A 26,373-nucleotide genomic window follows, 5' to 3' on the forward strand; every position below is an offset into this window, starting at 1 on the left:
CAAAACCTTGTCAGAGTTGTCCTTCAACCAATAAAGATATTTATCACAAGTTATCAGTCATATAGTCAAAATCACTAGTCTTAATTGCTAGAAATATAACTTGTAATATAACAGAAATGTAATATAATAGAAATATAACAGTAATGATGTTATTATTCAACCTGCTTGATGCACTTTCATTAATACTTGAACTTTGAAACATTTTTGGTTCTATATATGAAACAATGTTATAAAATTATTTCTTGTTATATATATATATATATATATATATATATATATATATATATATATATATATATATATATATATATATATATATATATATATATATATATATATATATATATATATATATATATATATATATATATATATATATATATATATATATATATAACCTTGTCACTTTGTTGTTCCAATTAATACAAATTAATGTTGATCTATTTGCAGATCCAATTTAGTTGGACCAAATTGTTTTGAAATACAGGCTGCTCAGGTTTTGTTTTGTAATACAGGCTGCTCAGGTTTTGTTTTGTAATGCAGGCTGCTCAGGTTTTGTTTTGTAATACAGGCTGCTCAGGTTTTGGGGATTGAATTAATATTATTAAAAAAATCAAACAATTTTAAAGTATTCAAAAGTTTTAGAAAAAATAAATTGTATTTTATTGACAAATAAGTTTTAAAGTATAAAATTATAAATAATACATTTTGTAATTAAAAAATATTATAAACATTGATATTTAATGTTTAGTGTTTAAAATTTTTATTAAAAATAAATTTTTGTGAGTTTCTCTTAGATATCTACCTCTGGTGCGATCTCTATTTTTTCTCTTAGATATCTGCTTCTGGTGCGATCTTTATATATATATACATATATATATATATATATATATACATATATATATATATATATATATATATATATATATATATATATATATATATATATATATATATATATATATAAATATATATATATATATATATATGTATATATATATATATATATATATATATATATATATATATATATATATATATATATATATATATATAGATAGATAGATAGATAGATAGATAGATAGATAGATAGATATATAGATATATATATATATATTACATTATTTTATATTTTTTATATACAATGTTTTTAAATAATATGTAATAATACAACATATGGTCAAATCCTAAAAAGGTATTAGTGTTTTTCCTTATATTCTGTGTTAAATTTTTTTTTCATATTTAGAAATATTCGGATGTCACTCTTTATCCTTGTTTAAAAATCATCAATCAAAGTGACTTAAAAATTGATAACAATACCCAAATTGGATGGATTCACCTAGGAGATAAAGAGTTTTTAAAGATTAGGGTGTTGAAAACTTCATTTGACCTTCCTTTATGGTTCAAAATCATTTTGTCAACAATACTTATGATGCTTTCTGCAATGTTTTCAGGACTAAATTTAGGCCTTATGTCATTTGACTTGAATGAGTTGAAGATCATTAGCACAAGCAGTTCTATACAAAATCAGAAATATGCAAAAAAAATCATACCTGTACGACGCCATGGAAATTTTTTACTTTGCACCCTATTGCTTGGAAATACTTTAGTTAATTCTACATTTACCATTATATTAGACAGTCTTACTAGTGGCATAGTAGCAGTTATTGGCTCTACTTTAGGTATTGTTTTTTTTGGAGAAATTATCCCACAAAGCATCTGTTCTCGATTTGGTCTAGCTGTTGGTGCCTATACCATTTTATTGACAAAATTATTCATGATAATTACATTTCCCCTTTCTTTTCCTATAAGCAAAATTCTTGACCGTATTCTTGGCAAAGAATTAGGTAATGTGTATAATAAACAGCAGTTGCTTGAAATGTTAAAACTACAGCACGAATATGATGACTTAGAACAAGATGAAGTAGGTATTATTTCTGGTGCACTAAAATATAGAGAAAAGAAAGTTTGTCAAGTAATGACAGCATTGGATGACTGTTTTATGTTGGATGAAGAAGCTGTCTTAGACTTTAAAACGATGTCTTCAGTAATAAAATCAGGATATAGTCGTATTCCCATCTTTTCTGTTAAAAGATCAAATATAGTAGCTATACTGTTTGTAAAAGATTTAGCCTTTGTTGATCCTGATGATTGTATCCCTTTACTTAGTGTTCTTAAATTCTACAATCACCCTGTGCACAAAGTATTTGATGACACAAAGCTTGGTAGTATTCTTCAAGAGTTTAAACAAGGGACAACCCATATCTCGATTGTTATGAAAGTCAATAATGATGGTGAAGGTGATCCATTTTATGAATGCATTGGAATTGTCACCTTAGAGGATATTATAGAAGAAATAATACAAGATGAAATTGTGGATGAAACGGATATATATGGTAAGAAGTATTTTGAAATATTTTTTTAGTATATTTTGTTTTAAATGATGTATATAAAAGTTGCTTACTTGCTGCTGTTAAGGGGGGGGGGGGGGGGGTAGGGTCCAAAATTCTATATTTTTTGTTTAATCAATTGTTCTTAATTAGTTTTTTTTAGAAAATTTCAATAAACAATTCAGTTTTTGCTATTTTTTTGTGGTTGACCTTCAATGTCAATTTTTAGCATTTTAAAAATATTAAAAAACTTAAAAACTAGATATCTTTGCAGCGTATTCTTTGCGTGTAAAGTTACACAACTTTACGTTAAAATTTATGCAATTTAAATTTTGATTGGATAACTTTAAATTAAAATGAATGAAAGTTGCATTTAAACAAAAATAAGTCTTGTCTTGTGTAAAAATTTGTTTTGATTTACTTTGCTAGAAAATACTTTGCTATTAATTTTGTAAACTGAATTTAGATACCGTTTAAAATGAAAATATTGCAACAAGAAGTAACAAACTTATAAATAAATAAATCATAAACTAGTAAGCAAATAAATCAAAATTAATAAACTTCTTTATAAATCTCCCAGTAATAGACAAATTTTATCATACAAAGTTACCTTTTCTCAGGGTTGTTTTTGTACTTGTCTTTGATACAAGTCAGCAATAAATTATATTTTGGAAATTTTCATTAAATAAGATTGACTGCTCAGTAGTTGTAGAAGCAGTTTGTATATACGCATCGAAATCAGGTTTTTGCAATTTATAAAACAATTACAAATAACATTGAACTTAAGCATCAGCGGCACTTGTTGCAATCGACTTCGGAAAATCCGTTGATTACTAAAATTCCTCACGGTAATATACTTGAATATCCAAACCATTGTGAAATCAAGATTTAGGTAATTTAGAAATATTTCACATTATGTGTCTCATTGTTAAAAAATTTAAAAATATAAAATACAGTTGGAGCCAGTGGCAGAAACAACTAAGACAGAGTGGGTTAGCAAAAAAAGAACTGTAAACTTTACATTAGGTGTCCAAGAGATATTACATCAGATGTCAATAAATATATTGAAAAACAGAAAGATATGTTAAATGTCAAAAAACGATTGATGATTAGGATGTTTATTTTAGTAATAATCGAAAAATAGTAAGTCATTGCAGCAAATATCTACTTTATTTAAAATCATAATTATTGATAAAAATACAAAAAAACGTCATCTTATGTCTACAGAAGAATAAGCTTAATTTAAAGTTTCTCCTTAACTTGAAAAGTCCTCAAAACAATCCACAATCACCTAAGAAGACTTTTTTTAATTATTAAGGTGCTCCAAAAGAACTAAGGGTCTTATCACAAAGCACTGTGGAAGAACAAATTATAAGTAGGAAGTTTTCTCATCTTTCCTTACCAATTTTGTTTATCTGGTCAGAGCAAAAATCAAACCTCAGACCTCTTGATTCTATGAAAGAACTCAAATCACTGTATACCATGGTTGCAAATGAAGTTATTTTGCATTTTCACTAGTAATTGTTATAAATTGTTCCTTATATGGAGTAATTTCATGTAAAATACCTAAGTTTTTGTTGTATTTATAACTACACATAATGATTAAGCATTTTATTGATATAGCGAAAAGAAAAATACTTACCACAGACTCTACTTTGATAATAATAATGATTTTATTTAATTTAACAATTGATTGTTTTGTCAAAATAACCACTTTTATTGAAATTGAAGTAGAAGGCCAAATATTTGTAATGAAAAAAAGTATTAAGTAATTTGAAATCAGCATCAAAAACTAATTAAGAAAAAGTGGTTACACTACACAAAGTCCAACAAAAGTTAATTTTGGACCCGCTTACTGTTGTACACAAAAATTTTTTATGAAAAGTTTCACTTTGCCAAAGCTTCAGAGAGGCTAAAGTTGAGGAGGTTACTCATTTTTCTTTCTTAAATTTTATTTGCAGCTCTTTCTTAACCCTAAACTCTGAACCCTATTTTAACAAGGCTGCTTCATGGAGAAACAAGTTAAGCCTAGTACTTCCAGAGGTGCAGGGTGGATTTAACATTAGGCGATTAGTAATTAGTATTTTATAAAAGACATATAATGAAAATGCAAGTATTATTATTTAAAAGTTAAGTTTAAAATTCAAGTAACATTTTACAAGTTATGTATTGCTATATGCAATAATTTTTTTGACTCTACTCAATGAGTGTTCTTATAGTGAAAGGATTCTACACAGAAAAATACATAATAAAACTAACTATGGTATGTATCTACTACGGTATGTAGCTACTAGCTATGGTATGTATCTACTATGATATGTAGCTACTAGCTATGGTATGTATCTACTATGATATGTAGCTACTAGCTATGGTATGTATCTACTATGGTATGTAGCTACTAGCTATGGTATGTATCTACTAAGTAATCATATTAAGCACCATGCATTTTACAAATTTTATTGTTTATATTGTTATTTTTATGTATTTTGTGTAAAAATGTTAAAAATTGCAAGTATCATTGTTAATAAGTTGCACTAGTTTGTTTGCGCACCCACTGCTATACTAAAAACTGTTTGATACTGGTATTTTTAATTGACATTTTTATTAGCATGATGTTTTATTAAAAAAAAAACACAAATAAAAACAATGTCAGGAACTACAAACTTGTACCCAGCATGACTTTGGCCTTAGACTACATATATTATCTGGTTTAAGCATTTGAAAATTATTTCTTCAGAATTAGAAATCAAATCAAATGGTAAGTATATATTTTTTTATTTTGTTTACTTTCTTTTGTTATTATGGTCAATTTTTTGTTGATTTGTTGATTTTTGTAGCAATTAAGTTTAAGGTATTCTGAGTTGGCTAAATAAGATGTCTTGCAGAAAATTAAATATCCTGAGCTAACTAAATATAGCAAATAAGTTTTCTTATAACAATAAGTTGTCATATAACAAGTAAGTTGTTTTGTATCAAGATATCTTATAACAAATAAGTTGTTCTATAACAAATAAGTTGTTCTATAACAAATAAGTTGTTCTATAACAAATAAGTTATTCTATAACAAATAAGTTATTCTATAACAAATAAGTTGTTCTATAACAAATAAGTTGTTCTATAACAAATAAGTTGTTCTATAACAAATAAGTTATTCTATAACAATTAAGTTGTTCTATAACAAATAAGTTGTTCTATAACAAATGAGTTGTTTTATAACAAATAAGTTGTTCTATAACAAATAAGTGTTCTAAAACAAATAAGTTATTCTATAGCAATTAAGTTGTTCTATAACAAATAAGTTGTTCTATAACAAATAAGTTATTCTATAACAAATAAGTTATTCTATAACAAATAAGTTGTTCTATAACAAATAAGTTGTTCTATAACAAATAAGTTGTTCTATAACAAATAAGTTATTCTATAACAAATAAGTTATTCTATAACAAATAAGTTGTTCTATAACAAATAAGTTGTTCTATAACAAATAAGTTGTTCTAAAACAAATAAGTTGTTCTATAACAAATAAGTTATTCTATAACAAATAAATTATTCTATAACAAGTAAGTTGTTCTATAACAAATAAGTTATTCTATAACAAATAAATTATTCTATAACAAATAAGTTGTTCTATAACAAATAAGTTGTTCTATAACAAATAAGTTGTTCTATAACAAATAAGTTGTCCTACAACAGACAAGTTGTTCTATAACAAAAAGTTTTTGAGTTATTTTTTTAATTCTAATTCACTCCTAACAAAGCTGCAAGCAACCACTATTAAGTTGGGAGTTACTAGAAAATAAAGAATGGAGTTAAGGATCGAGAAAATGGTTGACAGAAGACTTGAAAAGTATGTATGTCAGAAAACATGAAGATGGGAGAGAGAGTTCAAAAGGGTAAAGAACGAATAAAAACCAGATGGATAAAGGTTTTTCGAGCATGCAAGGGCAGATACAGTTAAATGATGTCACACCATCTATTTCTATACTTACTATTTATTTGTTAGTAAACGATAGAAAAATAAACCATTTAAAAATTGCTCTTAGAGTAAATATTTAAATGAGCTTATTAGAACCTTCACCTTGTTTATTATTGTAAAAAAAAAAGGCTGAATTAAATAATCTTCTACTTTAAAAAAATGAAATTGTCTCTTTACTGTATTAGACACACAGATTTACCAAACTGATTATGTAAACACATAACATAAGTATCTCAAACATAGTTGTCAATTGTGTGATATTTTCTGCAATGTTTTTTCAAAATTTAGGGCTATAATAAAATTATGAAGGAATTTAGAGGCTATAATAAAATTTATGAACCAAAATTTATAGCCATAATAAATTTTATAAAATTATTTATAAAGCAAAGAAGACCCGGAAAACAGGTCATGTGGAGCTAGATGTGTAAATAAGTTAAGTCTATTTGTAAGACTTTTCTTGTAGCATCTTTTCTAAAGTTTTTTTCCGTAGAAAGTTAATTGCAGAATTCTGCAATAAACTTTAAAGTGCAGACTTTAAAGATTGCAGAATTCTGCAAATAACTTTAAAGTATATTTTTTATTAATATTTTTTCGGTAGAATATTCAAAAAAACTTTCAAATAAGCTGTTTTCAATACCAGTTATGGCAGATTATTAAATTATGATGTAAATTTTAGCAGTAGAACTATCATTGAGGAAGGTGGGGGAGTTTGTGGAAAACTATAACTATTGTTATAAATTTTTATAGAAGAATTTATTTTAATACCTTAGCTAAGCATTAGTAGCTTGGTTATTAGGTATGATGTTCTCTCAGTGGTAAAGCAAAAGTCAATAAATATTCAAATCCTCTGCATGGATATGAAAGTATTTGTGTTTTTTTTTAATCTTGTCAATTTTTTAAATACAATAACATTTATAAAAAAATTAAAAAGAAAAAGTTTTAAGCAAAAAGATTTAATTGTTAATAAATTGTTTTAAAAGTTTTCTTATATTATACATTTGTATTTTGCTGCTATGCAATATAGTTGCGCTCATTTAGAGTACTAGCTTGAAAAGTGTTGATTAAGAAGTTAATAATATAGTTTGTTTTTTGATGTATCATATATCTTCAGTAGCTCAGTGGTTAATTGTGCTGTCACAACCTAAAAATTTTTCCATGGGTTTAAATCCACAGCTAAGCAACAAAACCTATTTTAGTTTTTTCAACCTTGCTGTTTTTTAAATATAAAAGAAAACAGTTTAAAAAAAGATTTATAATTGTTATAAAATTTTTTCAAGTTTAGTTATACATATTATACAGGATTGTTACTCAACTTATCAAAAGATGTTTACAATTACAGGCATATGTACGTTACACTAAATAAATGGAACTTAACACTAACTTAACTTTTAAATTTAAACTTTTGAATTTTTTCAAATTAATTATTTACATATTTGTATCTGTAAATTTTTACTTTTTGTATAAAAAATTTCTAAAAAAACTTTTTCTCACCATTAATTCAGCTTTAATGGCTGCCTAGAGTTCTTTTCGAAAATATATTTTCAAATAGAACTAAAAAATATTTGATATGTGTTTAAAAAGTGTTGATCCAGAAACTAAATAAATTTCTCATATAATTTAGTTCTGTAATTTAATTTCAACACATAAATTTTGTGACATTGTGATAAGATGATGGAAGGATGATCTAATTCAATTTGAAGACATTTAGAAGTCTAAATGTCTACAAATAGCTTACTTAATAAGTGCAAGGCTTCTGCTGTACTAGAATATTCAACACTTTTAGCAGCACAGATTTCACTTGTTTTGATATCTTCACTATTAGATAAAAATAAACCAGCCTGATAATCTAAAGTCTAACATTTCTTTAACAAAAGTTTAACAGCTTCAACACTATTCCTAACATATACAAAATAAGAGGTATTACATTTTTAAAGTTGTTGAGAAAAACTACAGGAGCAATAATTGAATAATAAAACTTACCTCGATTTATTAAGTTTTTACCATTGTGAACACCTTCCAAAGATTGTATTTTTCTTCTTAGGATATTACAATTACCAGGTGTGTAAAGCATAGAGGCATGGTTTCTTGAAGATTTCAACTTAACTAGGTATGTAGAACTAGAAAAGCTAGCAGCTGAACCCTTGTCTTAGAACATCATCGATGAAATAAATATCTTTAACAGTCTAATTTTTTTGCTTTTTAACATGAAAACTGACAGCTGAATTCTAATAATGTTATTGGCATAATGCCAGAGTATAAAGGCTATATTCTTATGACAATCTAAACCCAGATACATAGAAATTAAATTAGATTCATTCACTAATCCAGATGATTTAGAATTGACAAAATAAAATTGAAACTTTTTATACTTCCAATCTTTATACTCATGAGCTATACATCTTCATCAAAACCAACATCAGAGTTCAGATTTGTAATAAAAACTTATATTATTGTTTTAAAGTTTTTGAGTTTTCATACTTTTTATTTGGAAATAGTTTTTTTTTTGTGTGCGATAAACTCGTGATGTCCAATTAAGATAACAGAAGTTATCTCATAATAAACAAGTTAAGTCATTCGCTTATGCCGGATTATTGACAACAATCTATCCACCGGATTTTCTACCGGATTACTGTCAACAATCTATCAGTCATAGCATAGTCTGGTCATGACCTTATTGAAAACATTTCTCTGGAACTTTTTATTTTAATATCCTGCAGTTTCAATGTTTGTTTAGTTTGAGATTAATTTCTTTTTCATATTATAAATAGATGTATCTAATTCACTCCATTTAACGACTGTAATTAAGATACACAGATAAACAGGTTTTACCTACCTTATGGTGGGTAAAACCTGTTGTTTACTCACCTTAAGGTGGGTAAACAACAGGTTTACACATAAAAATGTTTGGAAACGTATTGCTTTTGGCATCATTAAAAATTCTCGTTTTAGTATATTTTATAGAATATAAATTACAAATATAACATGTATATATTATATATATTTGTGTGTGGGTGTATTATATGTATTTTTCCCTGTCCCATTTATTTTTGTTCATTATGTCGATTAAAAAGTTAATAATTTTGGTTTTTTGTTCAATTTTTTTTTAATTTGTTAAATTTTTTAGAATAAGGTTAGAAATAAATTATACATTTTTTTATGATAATAAAAAATGTTTATTATAGTTAATATTTATACAATTTAATTGAAAAATGATATAATTTAAATTTTTATATTTAGTTGACAATGTATCTGGTAAAAAAGTGCAGCGAAAGAAAAACCAATTAAATCATGATTTTTCAATGTTTTTGCCTCATCCTGGTGCATCTAAGTCTAAGATTAGTCCACAGCTTGCTTTTGCTATTTACCAATATCTGAGCTCATGTAATTTTATTTTTAATATTTTTTAATTTAATTTCATTGGTTTTTGCTTACATGTGATTATTGCTGTTTAAAATTTTGTTGAATGTTTTTTGTTTTTGTTTTTATATTATGATGCAATGTTCTTTTTATGTTTATAAATTATTACAAAGTTTGTATTGTAATAATTTATAAACATAAAATGTTTCATACTTTATCAAAACCACCAAATCTTAAAAAAAGGCAATTAATGAGCTGATAACAAGAACTATTTATGCTTCTAACTTACCTTTCAAAATGGTTGACCGTCCTTGTTTTTTTCAAAATGATTAATTTCTTATACCTAGGGTATAGATTCTCTAGATACCCATGATATAATTCTAGATACCCAGGATATAGTTCTATTGGTAGTATAGAATCCTCACAATAGAATTAACATTGCGCAGTAGTGCAGAGTGTGCCAAAATACCAAAAAAATTTTGTCATTACTTCCATAGTGTTTCCATGTTTCTAAAAGTATTTTAAATTTTTTAAATTATAAACTTTCTTATGATACTATTATTGTAAATTACTGAGTATCATTTTAAATTATATTGTTTGAGTTACCATTGTTGTTATTTTTTTCAGAAAATATTGGGAGATTAACTCTTATAAATATTTTAACATCTTAAATTATGTTGGAGTATCTCTAAATACATCTTAAATTATGTTGGAATATCTCTAAATACATCTTAAATTATGTTGGAGTATCTCTAAATACATCTTAAATTATGTTGGAGTATCTCTAAATACACAGAATCTATATTAGTACAGAAAAAGCTAAAGCAATCAAAAAAAAGAAATTATATAAAAGAATGTCTTTGGTGCTTTCTGAAATTGAAGCATTGGTGTTAATAAATAAAAATAAAATCATTTTTAACTTTCCTTCTTCTTTAGATTACTTATGTTAGAGAAACTCTAAATGTTGTTTGGAGAAACCTTCTTTATTTTGTTGACCTTCAAGATTTAAATTTAAAAATAAAAAGCAAACTAGTTTATTACTCTTAAAGAAATTTGTGTTAAGTTATTTAATAGTAAGCCCATTTCAGTCAGATGTGCTTTTCAAGTAGTTATGAAACCTGATGGGCTGCAATATATCTACAATTCATGCATAGATAAAAAATTTTGAGTTTTTCATCTGTATTTTATACAAGATAAAACTAATAAGAGATGCAGCGAAAGCTCTTGTTAATAAACAAAAAAAGAATATACAAAAGAGATTCCAACATAAATTAATTGTAGGCTATCCAAAATGTGGAAGGTTAAGAACTTCAAATGATGATAAAACAGCTTGAAAATTACCGCTGAAATTACAGAGCATAATCCTAATTTTTATATTAAATCAATTTGAAATAAGTATCAGTAAGTTTTGCTTACTTTGTCTTGAAACTACAAAGCTCTACTCTTGCTTGTATCATTGGTATTACATGCCTCGAAGCCTTCACAAAATCTTAATTCATATAGTGGAAGTAATAGAAAGTCTATAAATACCACTAGGTTAACTAAAATAAGCTTTTGTGCCCCACTGTGCATTGTTAGAAAAGAGTTTTTTGTCCTGCTATATTGAATTGGTGGGAAATAGTAGATGCACAAGAGCAGCTCAACTAGCTGTTTAGGTTTGTTTCATGATCAATTCATAAACATGAGTAATGATTGGTGAAGCATTTACTACTGAAGCTTTTTATGTAATTAACCAGTTGTTTGTGCAACAGTAAGAATAAGAAATTCAAATATAAATCTTGGAGATGCAAGCGATTAGGATTTTCACATACTTTTGAGAATTTGGTTGATGTAACTGTTAATTGTATAAATATAAACTTAAAAAACAATTTGGTTGTAAAGTTTGCAGTGTAAGTTACTGATAGGGCTGCAAATCTGTCAAAATTAAGACATCAATTGTAAACTCAATATTTTTTTTATGGTAAAGCATGACTGGACATATTTTCATTGTTGTAATTTTTTGTAGAAGGGAGGGGGATGGTTTTATTTCAACTGGAAATACTGTGTTGTGCATAGATTGCTTGAAGTTAATAAATTCAGGATAACATTTTGAAGAGCTCTGAAAAGCAGAGCAAATTTTATTTTTAGCTGAGTTGCTGCATAACATACCTGTTTCTATTTCATTCTATCAATCCTTGTTTCTTTTTTTTAGCTTTTTATTTAGCTTTTTTTTTTTTCTCTTTTTCTAGATTTTCTTTTTCAGTTTACTTTATTTTATTTTTTTTTATTTTTTTTCTGAAGAGAGAGTAACAAAGAACATTTAATTTTGCGTAATTTAGGAACATTTTTCTATTCGTTGCGCGTTAGTGAAACCTAAAAAAAGCACATTTGTTACACAATAAAAATGTGATCAAATAAATGTAATTGAGGTAATCAAGCAACAGATCAAATAACAACGTGAAAATAAAATTATATTCCATACGTAAAGAATAATTTATTTTTAATGTTGTGAAAAAGATTTAATTTTGTTTAATTTCTTTGTTTAGCTGTGAGCGTGTTTAGTCAGGATTTAGTGTCGAAAAATGTACTTAAGAAAATTATCCAACTACCTGGTGTCATCGAAGAGAAAGCTGTTGAGTATGAAAAAGAAAGAACTGATATTTATCTGTATCAAAAAGGAAAGCCTTGCGATTACTTTTCTCTCATACTTCAAGGTCGAGTTGAAGTTAACGTAGGAGATGAAGATATTACTTTTGAAGGAGGTCCGTTTACAATATTTGGTGTTAAAGCTCTTACGTGTGAAATTAATCAACAGTTTATACCTGACTATTCTGTGAAAGTTATTGGTAATGTTCAATTATTTAAAGTGAATAATTTGTTATACAAATCATCTCTGAAAGCTTCCAAGCTAGAAAGAGAAAACAGAGTATCAGATATCTTACTGGAGTATGACGAAATAAATAATTCCAGTATCCCACAAATATCATATAAAGAACCTGAAAATGAAAATTGTATTCAAAATAAAAAAGATGAAAACAGTTCCATTAACTTAGACGACAATCAAACAACCCCATTACTCAAAGAGATGGGAACCGGTGAATCTAAATTTTAGTAACTACGGATGACCGATGCATAAAAATGGTACGGAAGAGTAATGCTTTGTATAAAAATAAAAACTATGTTATTTACTTTGCAGTAGACATTGCATTATTTTGTATTTTAGAATTCTTGGTAAGAAAAAAAAAAGAAAAATTATTTATAGTAATTAGATTTTTAAAAAACTTTATTTAGAATTATTATATAATGCTTGTTTAGTTTTTATTTTTTAAAAAAAACGTAACGATATTATCTTCATACCACATATATAAGTCTGTCATAGTTTGTATTCCTTTTTTGTATGTATATATATATATAAACGTAAAGGTAAATAAATAGTGCTTTCCGAAAAATCTTGCAAAATTTTATGTTTCGATTGCGACTTATTTTAGCGGTGATTAATTTATTTATAAGAATAGTTTATTTCATGATTATTTTGAGTTATTTATTTAGAATAGAAAAATAATTTACTATTCTGACTTATTTTGTTTAGCTTGTTTATCCATTTATAAAACATACTTACTAAAATAATAGTAAGCCATACTTTTAGTAGATGTGTCCCGGAAAACATTTTTTTACTTATCCGACCGGATGTCGAATACCCAGATATTTAAAAATTATCCGGCCGGATAATTCTTGTAAATGTAAATTAAATCCTAAAATATATACTTTATTAATTCAAAATATATAAATCTTCAAATTGGCGAGTTTTACCTGTGATATCACAGCAATTTGCATTCCATGTGGAAAGCAGATAAGCGAGAGATATAATAAATTTGGTCAGAAGTCATTTTCCAAAACTCCACTGCATAATCACGCAAAAAAAAAATTGATGGTAAATTGTATGAAGAGGAAAAAAAATTAATATTGAATCTTCTTTAGCTGCACAAGGAAGTATAAAATGTATAGAATAATGATCAAGTTTCCTTTGTAAAAGCTGCTGAAAGAGAAGTCTTTGATCACTCGATTATAGAAAAAATAATGACATTTTAAATAATTGGAAACATAAAGAGAAGTTTCCACTGCTAAAAGAGTTAGCACTAAAGTTACTAGCACCACCTACATCCTTTGTATTTTTGGAGATTGTTTTCATTATTCATGAGAAAAAGCGATCAAGGCTTCTTCAACATGGAAAAATGTTAATTTCTCCATGTTGAGGTAAAAAAAAGTATAAATAAGTGATAAACTGATGAACTTGTTGCGCTTATATAATTTTAGTAGTATTTTAATAATAATAACAATATCGAATAGATACTATTAACATTAGATTATTTTAAAATATATTTCTAGATTTCTTTCAAATTTCAAATGACACTAATATGAAATATCCGGTATATAAAAAAACTGGATAAATTTATTATATGGCCAGATATCGGATACCGAATAATACTCCTATTTGGACCGGGTAGCTTTTAGTATGACTTTTAGTTTAAAGTTGTTAGTTTTAAACTAACATAATTAGATTTCAAGTGAAAAAAAGAACGGTTAATCTGAACTATTCGCGCATTGTTATTGTTAAATCTAGAAAAAAAATTTAAATAAATACCCAATTTAGATTAATGTTTAAAATGTAAAAAAGTAATTAAAATTTCAAATAAAAATCCAATTAAGAATGCTGTACACAGTTCCGTTCAATTTCATCTTTAAAATTATAAATGGTGAAGGAAGTGAATTTTAAAGAACTAAGGTTCGAGGAAAAAGACTAGACTTTAGAAGGACTTATGTCACAAAACTCATAAAATCACTTAACAGTCACAGTAAAAGGATGAGAATTAATTGAATGACGAGTAATACGAGAAATGAATTTTAGTAGATGGCACAAGAGACACTAGCTTTTTAGAGCAGCGACCACTATAGTTTTTTCAGAAAAAAGAAAAAGAAGCAACATTACTTCTCTGGAGCCTATTTTTTGAGATAAAATAACAGACTTTGTAACCTGAGAATAGCAGGCTTGGTCATTAGACAAAATCTTTTTACAACGGTTTCTAGCAGTAGTAAACAAACGTCTGTTTTCTGGAGAATTATTTTAATTATAGATATGGAAGTAATAGTTACGAGTGGAAATTGCAGCAGCACATTTAGATGAAAACTATGGAGAAGTGAGAGGCTTAACTTGGAATCGTCGAGAAAGCATAAAAGATTCGATGCCAGCCTGAATCCAAGAAGTTACATAGGAAGCACATTTGTTAGCAGAAAGACAAAAAAATTTTACCCAAAAGCCATCACAAAAAAATCACTGAAAGAGTCCCATTCAGCTTTAAAGTAGTTGCAGGAGGTACAACGATAGGGGGATTCTGATGATGAAGAAGAATGAGATGATAGTTTTCGAGAGATCAAATTCTGATCAGAAGCACCTATGTGTGAATTTTTTGAGATAAAAATTCAAAAGAATTACTAGAATATGGAATATTTTTTGCTAAGTTAGGCCCTGCTAAAATAAAATGCTTATTTAACTCAACTGCAATATCGCTTGATACATATTAAATTTTATCATTAACTTTAATACCGTCAGGCAAAGTGCCTTTAGTTTTAGCTTTACCAGTGATCTCTCTTAAAACTTGCCAAGTTTTTGTTTTTTTCAAGTAAGTCAAGATAATTCTTTTTCTCTTTGTCTTTCGAATTCTCTAGCATGATTTTAGTATATGATTTTATTTTCAACTTATTTGGATTTCAAGTGCTTAATATACAATTTTTGTTTAATTTTGGAAGATTTTCTTAGTATATTGGCTATTCATGGCAATGTTATTTCTTTGAGCTTTTAATTTATTTCAATTTTAGGAAAATTTGCGTCATAAATATCGTAGAATGTTTTAAGAAAATTGCTATAAGCTAAGTTTGCGTCCTGAGAATGATCAATATGTTGCCAATGAAGCATTGATAATTTGTCATTAAATGATGCTAAATTTACTTTACTATAAATGTGTTTACGAAAGCTATTTTTTTATATTTAGTATTAATTTAGTATCTGTATTTATGGAAAAAAAATCTGAAAATGATCTGTGATATCGCATTTAACGATTCCTTTTTTAAGAGAATGATTAAAAATATCGTTCGTTATGATATTGTCAATTAATGAAGTCGTTGATTCAGTAATTCTTGTCGGTTTCGCGAAACAACAGTGAAACTTGGTAAAAAATTATAAATTCACCAAGTTTCTGTAATGCATATTACGTTAAGAATATCGAGAATATCCTCCATATCATTTAAAAAAGCTTCAAAATTTTTGTTCATACTTCTTATATTAGTATGCAACACATTTAACTAGTCGCGCTCAAGAAATCCTTTTATTTCATTGTTAAAAAAATATGAGCAGTTACTCTGCAAAGAATGAGTCTCATTAAAATAATTTAGATCTGCGTCAGAATTTATATCAATCACAAAATTATTTGTTTGGAAAAAATTTAGAGAAGTTCGTTCAAAATTTAGTTCACTTGAAGATGTTTTAGTTATAGTTAGTAATTAACAAACAATAGTGCAGTCGGTTGATGCTTTTTTACGTAACAATATTTCACTGCCGGACACCAACAAATCCTTTTGCACAACTTAAGTTTATATATTCCTGTATGTAAAACAATCGAGACACAAACCGTTAAGCGAATAAAATTGGTTAAATTGGTCTTTAAAGATAAGAAAGATTTGTGTCTTGTTGACGCCATTATATTACGTCACGGTCGTAGTAATAACCAAATTCGGACGAATAACGGACGAATAAATAAAAACATGGCACGTTGTTAATGATTGAACTTTGCAATGACATCGCAAACGGTGGACACTTTTTATTAACAACTATAAATAATTTTTTAAAGAGTGAAAAAAGAAAAAGAAAAATCAATAAATCAGGAGATATTTTGCTTTAGTTTTTCAAAAATATAATCAATTATAAAGAAAAAACGAAATATCTAAAAAGAAGAAAAAAGAACGAACTATTTGAAAGGATATAAAATAAACTACAAAAGTAACGAAAATAATAATAAACAAAAAAAAGTTTAAAAATGAATGAAAAAGGAAAGAAAACATTCGAAAATTTGGGAAAACTCGGCATAACAAGATTTTATATTGTTTTTACTTTTTTCATATTTCGTTAGTTATTCATTTCATATTATGATTTATTTTAAGGTAGTTTTATTTAGCTATGCAATGATTGTTTACTATTACTATTGATGATACTATTGCCATTGCTAACAGATCACATTCAGTCTCCAGCAACAGTACGCCATTTGATGGATGTAATAATAAAAATAACGAGTGCTGTCAATAACAAACAAGGTGCTGTTATAACTGGTGATCAGCCCGTGTACGCAGTTGCAAAGTATATACAATGGAAGTTTCCGGATGTTTATGGAGAGGATAAAATAGTCATTATGATGGGTGGACTCCATATTGAAATGGCCATTCAAAACATGATTGGAAAGTGGTTGAAGGGCAGTGGTTGGACTGAAATGTTCATAAAAGCAGAGGTTGCTAGCATTGGAAGGAGTGAGTCGCTGCTTAAATCGTCGCACATAAAGAGAACAAGATATGCGCACGAAGTGAGCCTGGCATCTCTTTTCATTCTTCGTGATGAGGCGTATAAGCTAGATTGTAAGGACTTTGTTGAGTCATTGGAAGAGTGGATTTCCAGGAAAAGCAACGAATCTAATCAGTTTCTTTATTGGCAAACCGTTATGGAGTTGGAGAGCCTGCTACTGAGTTTTGTGCGCAGTATTCGCGAATCAAACTTCGAGGAGTACGTGCGAATGCTAAAGCAGATTGCTCCGTGGTTCTTCGCACTTGATCTAACTAATTACTCTCGCTGGTTGCCGGTTTTCATCAAAACCTTGGAAGAGCTACCTGTCCGACACCCTTATGTGTTTGAGGAATTCAAAAAGGGCCACTTCACAAGTAGGAAAACTAACGCGGACTTCTCTGCCATGTCTGATGACCAGCTTCATGAACAGAACAACAAATTGATCAAGAGTGACGGAGGAGCAATCAATGTACTTCATAACGAAACTGCTCTTCTTAAGTGGATGGTGGCAGGTCCAGAAATTTATCGAATGATTAATGAGTTTGAGAATGAAGTTCGCAGTTCCACTTCTTTGGGTTATCAACACCGTCGCCATCATGAAGACAGAAATAGTTTTCAGACTCGTTATCTTCATCACGTGTCTGAAGTGGTGAAATCTATGCGCGATGATGGGAATCCTTTTGCGGAGCAGTTACTGCAGACAGCAGACAACCATAAGATTATAATGTCCAATTCAGCCGAAAAAACTGTTCAAGAAGCCAAGATCACAGGGCAACAGCAATACAACGAGTACGTAGCTGACCGTCTTGTGTCCAGACAAAAGTCAATTCATGAGCCTTTGAAAAGAAACAAATTTGAATTGTTCCACAGTTTGAAAATTCCAGGTTCCAAACATAAAACTAAAATCGCTGATCTTAAACATGACTCCAACTACTTTTGTAAAATGTATGTAGCAAGTCAAAATCGTGTTAGTGATATAGAGGATTTCTTTTCACACGAAAACAACCGTTATCCGCCGTCAATTTCTGAATTCGGAAGGAAGCGTAAGGCCACCAGCAAATCAGATGTCCTCATTTGTTTGGAACAGTATGGTAGCGAGAAACAACAAGACTTCAACCTTGACTATAAGGTTTCTGCTCTGATTGTTGATGGTGCAGCACTCGTACACATGCTTCACCCGAGATCGTCAAAGACATTCTCTGACTACTGCGAAAATGTGATTGGACCATTCGTGGACAGACTTCTGATATCCGTGCAGCGCCTTGACATTGTTTTTGATCGGTATGTCCCAAAAAGCTTGAAGTCCGAAACATCGTGGATCAGGGCAACGCATAAACGTCACAATGGGTACACTTATTCCAAAAAAGTTTGACAAATTCCTATCTGTGGACTTCAATAAGACGCAACTGTTCGGCCTTATTTCCAGATTCGTTTTAACGCAATCCGTAGTTGGAAAAGTTATTGTTTGTACCATTGAAGAAACTGCATGTGCCAGTCAACAAGATTTAGATGTATCGTCCATATCTCCTTGTAGTGCTGAAGAGGCAGATGGCCGTCTTTTGCTCCATGCTAATCATGCACTGAAAAATGGCAACTTAACTATAACTATACGCACTGTGGACTCCGATGTGGTCGTTATAGCTCTCTCTGTGTTTAGCCAGATGATTGGAGTGAAAGAGTTGTGGATTGATTTTGGAGTTGGAAAAGGAAGACGAATGATAGGAGTTCACCATCTACATCAACACATTCCAGATGGTGTATCGTCAAATTTACCATTCTTCCATGCCTTCACCGGATGTGACACAGTATCAACATTCTGTGGGATTGGAAAACGAACGGCATGGAAAGCGTGGATGAACTACCGAGTAGTTGATGCTGCATTTCACAATCTTTCCACGTCAGACTTAAAAAATGATGTCTTAACTGATACGGCAATGAAGGCCATTGAGCGATTTGTAGTATTGATGTACGATCGATCATCAACCGCTGCTGGCGTAAACGAATGCCGCCGTATACTCTACACCATAAAGAATAGAGCAATTGAAAACATTCCGCCGACTGCAGACGCTCTTCTGCAGCACACAAAGAGAGCAGCACTGCAGGCACACTTATGGAAACAATGCTTGTCTGCTGTTACTCCAGGATATTTACCCACTGAATGGGGATGGAAAGATACTGCTGATGAGTGCTATACACCACTTTGGTGCACTCTGCCGGAGATTTCTCGACATTGCCAGGAACTGATTCGTTGTTCGTGCAAAACTGAGTGTAAAAACTGTTCATGTAAACGACATGGTTTACCATGCACTAAGCTGTGTGCATGTAACGGCTATTGTTACAAAGAAACAAATGGTGATTCATATGAAGAACTAGAAGTTGAAGAAGACCCGGAATTCGACCATGTTCTCCAGATCTCCTTCCATGACGAATTGTAATCCAAAAGTGTATTGTAATTATGTAAATACGTAAATGTATGTAAATATGTAAATATGAGTTTCTTGTTACATCATCGAACAAGACGGCGTTTATTTTAAGTGGATGTCACTACTAGTTCTAAAGTTATGACCATTTAAAAACTTTCAAGATGGCCGATGGCAGCCATCTTGAAATTTCAAAACATTGATTTCAGTCGGTTTTATGTAACTTTTCTCTTAGAACAAATCGATGTTTATTTGAAGTGGATATCACTACTAGTTCTACAGTTATGACCATTTAAATACATTCAAAATGGCCGCCATTGGCCATTTTGAATAATTCATCTGTAAAACGATTCCAGATGCATAACAAGTTTGTGTCTCGCTATTTTTTTGTTGCTCATACCGTCCACTATCACTATGCAAAGTTACACGCTGGTGTCCAGAAGTGAAATATTTTTATGATAGCCAGCTGCACTACAAATAAAAGAATTTCTATTAAAACTCACGCGCGATTAATCTAATATAAATCACCTTTGCAAATTTTCCTTTCTTTCGCAATTCTTTTGCTTCTAAAAACAATTTTTTCCTTATCTCCATCGTTCTTTCACTGAAATCTTCGTTGACATAAATGTAATCTGTCCAAAGTTTTAATTTAAAATAATTATCCATAACCGCTTTTTTATCCTTGTAATTTAAAATTTTCATAATAATAGTTCTGCTTTTTTTTGAACCTCCTGTTTCTTTTTTTTCCCATTCTCTGGGCTCTCTCAATGTTTATATTTTCTTTGAATCCAAGTTTACCTTTTAAAAGTTCTTGTATTTTTTCTTCGTTTTCTTTCCAATTTTCGTTCTCGCTCTCTGGAAGACCATTAAACCTGAGATTATTTCGCCGACGTTGATCTTTCAGTTCAGCTAGTTTATCTTCACTTCACTACTTTCAATTATAATATTTTTATTTGTTGTTGTGTTTGTTTTAGATTCCGTAACATCAACTAAAATATTTTCATATTTTTCGCTTACAAATTCGACCGATTTTTTAAGTTTAAATACAACACCAAGAATAGTTCCTGACCATTAAAAAGCTAGCGAATGAGACACCTATTTTCAAAAATTGTAGTAAATTAAATCTTAAAAATTACCGGCCAATACCTATAGGTAATGTAATATATTACCTGGGAAAGAGGTAACATATATAAATAGAAAAAGATCTGGATAATCTGGCACGGTCATGCGATAAAAGGAGCCGACAGTGCAAACCGAATCTTTAAGATGGCAAATGGAGCTTTTAGAAATTTGGAAGTTCTCACCATGAAAGTGTTACATTCATCGCTTGTAAGACTAAATTTAAACAATGCGTAATCTATTAGTTTTAACGAATCTTAACTTTTTTTCAGAAAGAAATGTTTTTTCACCAAAATACAGTAGTATTTTGGTGAAAAAACATTTTGGTGGTGGACAAAAGTAAAAAAATACATTCTTAAAAATTACATCTTTATACATCGTTTTATAGCTTAAACATTTAGCCTATATAAGTTGTATATATTTTTGTATGATTATCGTGCTGTATGTTTCTAAGCTGTTAAATAAAAAGCATTTTTTTAAATCTTTTTATCGATTTTTTTTTATTTAATTTGAAAACTTTATTTGACTTACTGATAAATATAAAGTCGTTGTTTTCAAAACTCTTATTTTATTGGATAATTAAATAAAATCATTATCTTTCAAATGAGCTATTGCAACACGATGTTGGACCTAAGTTATAACGAATAAATTGATTTCAAATAACGGTGTATTTAAAGTAATTTTTTTAGTTAAAATTTTGCTTATATAGTCGTATACTTTTGCGGTCCGAATGGTCCAATAATTTGAGACTTGAAATACATTTTTCAATTTAGCACAAAAGTTGATCAAAAACTAAAAAAACTAGTAAAACAATTGTACATAAATTTTTTTAAATAGTTTATCATGTTCTTAACAAAATTTAAAACATTTGAATTATACTAAGAATCACAAAAAAAATTTATAACACGTTTTTCTCAACAAACTACATTTTTCCTTGGACAAAACAAGGTGGGCAAATCAAAACGATGCTTTTTTTATAAGATTTCATTGACTTTATTTAATTTACCGTATTCTTTTGTTTTCACTTTTATCATAACATTACTCTAAATTAATAAAATAGATTTTGGAACGTCTGACCAATTATTTTTTCAATTTAACTAAAAATAGATTTAACTCGTGATATATTGTATATATCGTGATATATCGCGTATATTGCAACTTAAAATGGCTTACGACAAATTAGGAAGTGTTTTACGTGAAAATATTATTAAAGATTTGAAAAGCGGAAAACGTCAAGCTGAAATTTGTAGAAAATATAATATAGCTAAATCGACTGTAAGCAAAACTGTCAAATCATTTGGATCTCATGACTGCTATAAAACAAACCATCGGGGCGGACGTCCGAGAAAAACATCACAAAGACTAGATCGAATAATTGTTAAAAAGCTTAAAAAAGATCCATTTTTGTCATCCACAAAATTAACCAAAAAACTTGAACTAGAAATCTCTAATCGCACTGTGCGACGAAGAGCTAACGAAGCAAAGTTGTTTTCTCGAGTGCCTGACAAGAAACCACTAACTTCTTTTAAAAATAGAAAGCTAAGACTTGCATTTGCCAACGCACACCAAAATTGGACTGTAGACCAGTGGAAAAACATACTTTATAGTGATGAATCAAAATATAACCTTTTTGGAAGCGACGGAAAGAAGCGAGTCTGGAGACCAAAGAACACCAGATTCATTACTATATACCAATAAGAGTGTTAAGCATGGAACGTCTGCTATGGTTAGGGGATGTTTCTCAGCATTAGGAACTGGTTCTATTCACAAAATTAATGGGATTATGGACCGTTTTGTTTACAAAGATATAATGGAAGATGTAATGTTACCACATGCTGAATAGGAAATGCCCCTAAAATGTATTTTTTTTTAACTGGACAATGATCCAAACATACATAAAAAATTGTAAGACAATGGTTCAAGGACAAGAATATCACCATAATGGAGTGGCCTGCACAAAGCCCTGACTTGAATCCCATAGAAAATTTCTAGGAAATAATTGACAATAAGATTGAGCGTGCAAATGTGAAGACCAGTGAGGAATTATTTGAACAAATCAAGAAGGCCTGGCGAGAGATTGATATGAGAATTGTTGGCTCATTAATTGAGTGTATGCCTCAAAGAATGAAAGCAGTAATTAAAAGTAAAGGAGATCCTACCAATTATTAAGTTAATCTTTAAAATTTTTTGAATTTTCAGTCGATTTTTTGAATGTCCACCTTGTTTTGTCCAAAGAAAAATGTAGTTTGTTAGGGAAAATGTGTTATAAAACTTTTTTAGTGATTTTGAGCATGATTCAAAAGTTCTAAATTTTGTTAACAACATAATAAACTACATTAAAAGTAATATGTTCAATTGTTTTACTAGTTTTTTTTAGTTTTTGATCAGCTTTTGTTCTAAATTTGAGTTTGTCCAACATGTTTTGTCCGACACAGTATTTTATCAATATAATATTGAGCAGCCGTGGCGCAGTGGTAGTGCACTTGCCTCAGAAACAAAGGATCCGTGGATCAAAACCCACCTCTGGGCAAGTTTAGCGACATCGGTTATGAAGGAGGAGTGAACTTCCAATTAAATGCTCATCAGCAGTGCTCTGTAATAAGTCCGTAAGTACTTCTTGGGACGCCTAAATAAAAAATTAAAAAAAATTAGTAATAATGATTTTAACAAGTTAAATGATGTACCGATTTTATGTGGCAAAAACATTATATGTATTTTATTCTAAATGGTTACGTAATAATTGGGTCTTAGTGAAACTAGACTAGTGATAAAAACTTATTTTAATATCTATACATCTTAAAATAGCTATTTATGAGATTTTGTAAATGTTTTTTATATAGTTATTCATATATAATACAAGAAAATATGAAGTTAGCTAATCCTAATATTTTGAATAAAGTTGTAAGTTGTAAGTGACATTGCCTTAACTGCTAACAACAACTTGTCTAGTTTCATAAAGCATCTTGACAAAGATGGCATATATGCAAAAGCTTTAAAATTCGTTTCGAAAAAGATAACAAACAACGGCTACAAAATAAACAGGTATCGGTTCAATTTGTAATTTCGATAAAATATTGGTTCAATTTGTAATTGATAATAAGAATATTTTTCTAACTGTTTCCATTAATAAAGGAAGCTTTTATCCGAACTGTAGTATACACCAAGTGCATTTTGATACTTCAAGTAGTAAAACAAAGAAAATAAGATTAGCGCCATCAATTGCATCTTTTTCATTTTCAGAACTATTGTTTGAATTAGGTTGTACCTTGCGCCAAGATGGTGAAGAAAAAGAAGTTAAAGTTGTTTTAAAATTATCAAAGTAGATGAGTTTTGTTTATTATTATATACACAAAAATATATAAGCTATAGTTTCTTTTTTATATGGGTTAAGTAGTAGTTTCATGTGCAGCCGTGGTGCCATGGTTAGAGCTCAGAACTAAAAAGTTCGAGGATTGACGCCGACTCAAGCCTAAAAGTTACATATATATATATATATATATATATATATATATATATATATATATATATATATATATATATATATATATATATACATTCTTAAAATCATAGAGGTTTTAAAAAATTAACAAAGGTGCTCGTATTACCCAGACCACTTGGTAATATGAGCACTAGAGTTATAACTTTTTGATTAAAAAAAAAAAAAATAGTTTCCTTATGACTGTGTATATATAGCTCCTTATCTAATTTTATAGTTATTACAGAAGCAACACATGGCTGGTAAAATTTGAAGAATCTCATATAAGAAGAAGAATGGTCTCTTTGGAAGAGTATTCACTGGAAGAAAAGTGCAGAATGCCTCTCCGAAAGCAAGTTATTGGGCGCTACCATTTCCTTAGACCAAAAGCCAAAGGAAGAAAGAAGCGAATAGTGGAGATTTCCAAAGAAGTCACCAAATTGCGGAAGAGTAAACTGAATTTTCCTCATTTATCTGATCAAGTTATATAAGCAAAGCTTGATAAAATACTGAAACTTTATGATGAATGTGGCAAGCGGGGAAGCTACGAACCCCTTGATGAAATTTTTGATTTTACTAAAGTTAATGGAACATGGTTGTCTTCCGAGGACAAGCAATTGTACTATCTCCAAGTGGAAAGCAAAGGAACAGTGGGATACTCTACAGGCCAAGCGGCCAGTAAAGAAACGATTCATCCCACTAAAAGAAAAAAACTTTTTAATAGGTCATCCAACTCATCATCTTACTATCCTAGTTTTAGTGATTCTGACTCTGAGGCTGACGATAGTGAATATGAATACGAAGAAGAAGAAGAAGAAGAAGAAGAAGAAGAAGAAGAAGAAGAAGAAGAAGAAGAAGAAGAAGAAGAAGAAGAAGAAGAAGAAGAAGAAGAAGAAGAAGATGAGACTACTCTCAAGCAGAAAATATCATAAAAGCAAAATTACAGTCAATTTGGTGACCTACACAAGAGTATCAACAAACAATGCTGCTAACATAGGCAAGCAATTGGCTTGTAAAGGCATTGACATTCTAACTCCCATGTCAATCAGCTATTTACAAGTCAACAATCAAAGAGGCAATCAAGCTGAAAAAAGAAATAATTGAAAAGTTGCATATGGAATGTTGGTCCTTACACTTTGATGGTAAGCACATCAATGGAATTGATTATCAAGCGGTCGTCCTTAAAAATAAAATAAGAGAAATCAAATTGGATGTCTGGGGCTTGGTAGATGGCAGAGGGAAAACTATTGCTCAAGGAATTTCTAAAGTCCTCAATGAATTTCACCTACGGAATTCAATACAGATGATTGTTACAGATACCACCAGCACTAACACTGGAAAAAAGAATGGTGTTGTTGTAATATTGCAACGAATGTTCACAGAGAAACATAACAACAAACCTCAGTTTATCAATTCTCAACACCATGTATTACATAGAACCCTCCGTTTGGTGATGGATGAAGAACTTGGAAGTAAAACACAATCGCCGAACATTGAATATCCATTTGCATTTCAACTGTTGAAGGAGTACGAACAACTGAAAACACAGTTTGATAACGGAATAAAAGAAATTCTCCAAACATCAGGCTGGAGAGATGATATGAAATTTTTTCATATCACACAAAAATGGAATCTTTAAATAAAGCCAAAAATAAATGTTGCTATGCGTTGTTTTTCAAAAAAATGAATTGGATTTTCAACTAATAATATATTTTTCTTATTGAAAAAATTAATTTCATTATTTTAGCACCTAAATTTTGCGCCACAGAATCATTCATGCGTGATGATATTAACAAAGCAAAAAATTTAAAAGCGTTTTAATTACATGATGTCCGCTAATTACTGCATATAAGTTTTTAATTGTACTGATTCCTCTTATCACCACATACATAAGTCGATTCGAAAAATACAAAGCAACTTTAACTTCACTGCTTAAATCTAATAAATCTTTAGGTATGCTCATATTACCAAGGTGCTCATATATATATATATATATATATATATATATATATATATATATATATATATATATATATATATATATATATATATAT

The 26,373-nt window shown here is 29.2% G+C and overlaps 2 protein-coding genes across 2 annotated transcripts in view; both read left to right on the plus strand.

Annotated features, from left to right (window-relative positions):
* Positions 1-12,954, plus strand: part of LOC100203675 (metal transporter CNNM4) — a 30,947-nt gene extending 17,993 nt beyond the window's left edge. Inside the window, exons 2-4 of the mRNA XM_065793238.1 lie at positions 1,247-2,396; positions 9,604-9,747; positions 12,249-12,954. Coding sequence (XP_065649310.1) covers positions 1,247-2,396; positions 9,604-9,747; positions 12,249-12,814 — 1,860 coding nt within the window. The 3' untranslated portion in view covers positions 12,815-12,954. The remainder of the gene's footprint in view (positions 1-1,246; positions 2,397-9,603; positions 9,748-12,248) is intronic.
* A 9,613-nt stretch (positions 12,955-22,567) lies between these two features.
* LOC136078678 (glutamic acid-rich protein-like) lies at positions 22,568-25,251 on the plus strand. Its single transcript, XM_065794463.1, has 5 exons — positions 22,568-22,663; positions 22,837-22,987; positions 23,977-24,163; positions 24,558-24,801; positions 24,856-25,251. The coding sequence occupies exons 1-5, from the start codon at positions 22,568-22,570 to the stop codon at positions 25,249-25,251; spliced, it is 1,074 nt and encodes a 357-aa protein (XP_065650535.1).
* The last annotated feature ends 1,122 nt before the right edge of the window (positions 25,252-26,373 follow it).

This window comes from Hydra vulgaris, chromosome 03, assembly GCF_038396675.1.
Source record: "Hydra vulgaris chromosome 03, alternate assembly HydraT2T_AEP".
NCBI classification, from domain to species: domain Eukaryota; kingdom Metazoa; phylum Cnidaria; class Hydrozoa; order Anthoathecata; family Hydridae; genus Hydra; species Hydra vulgaris.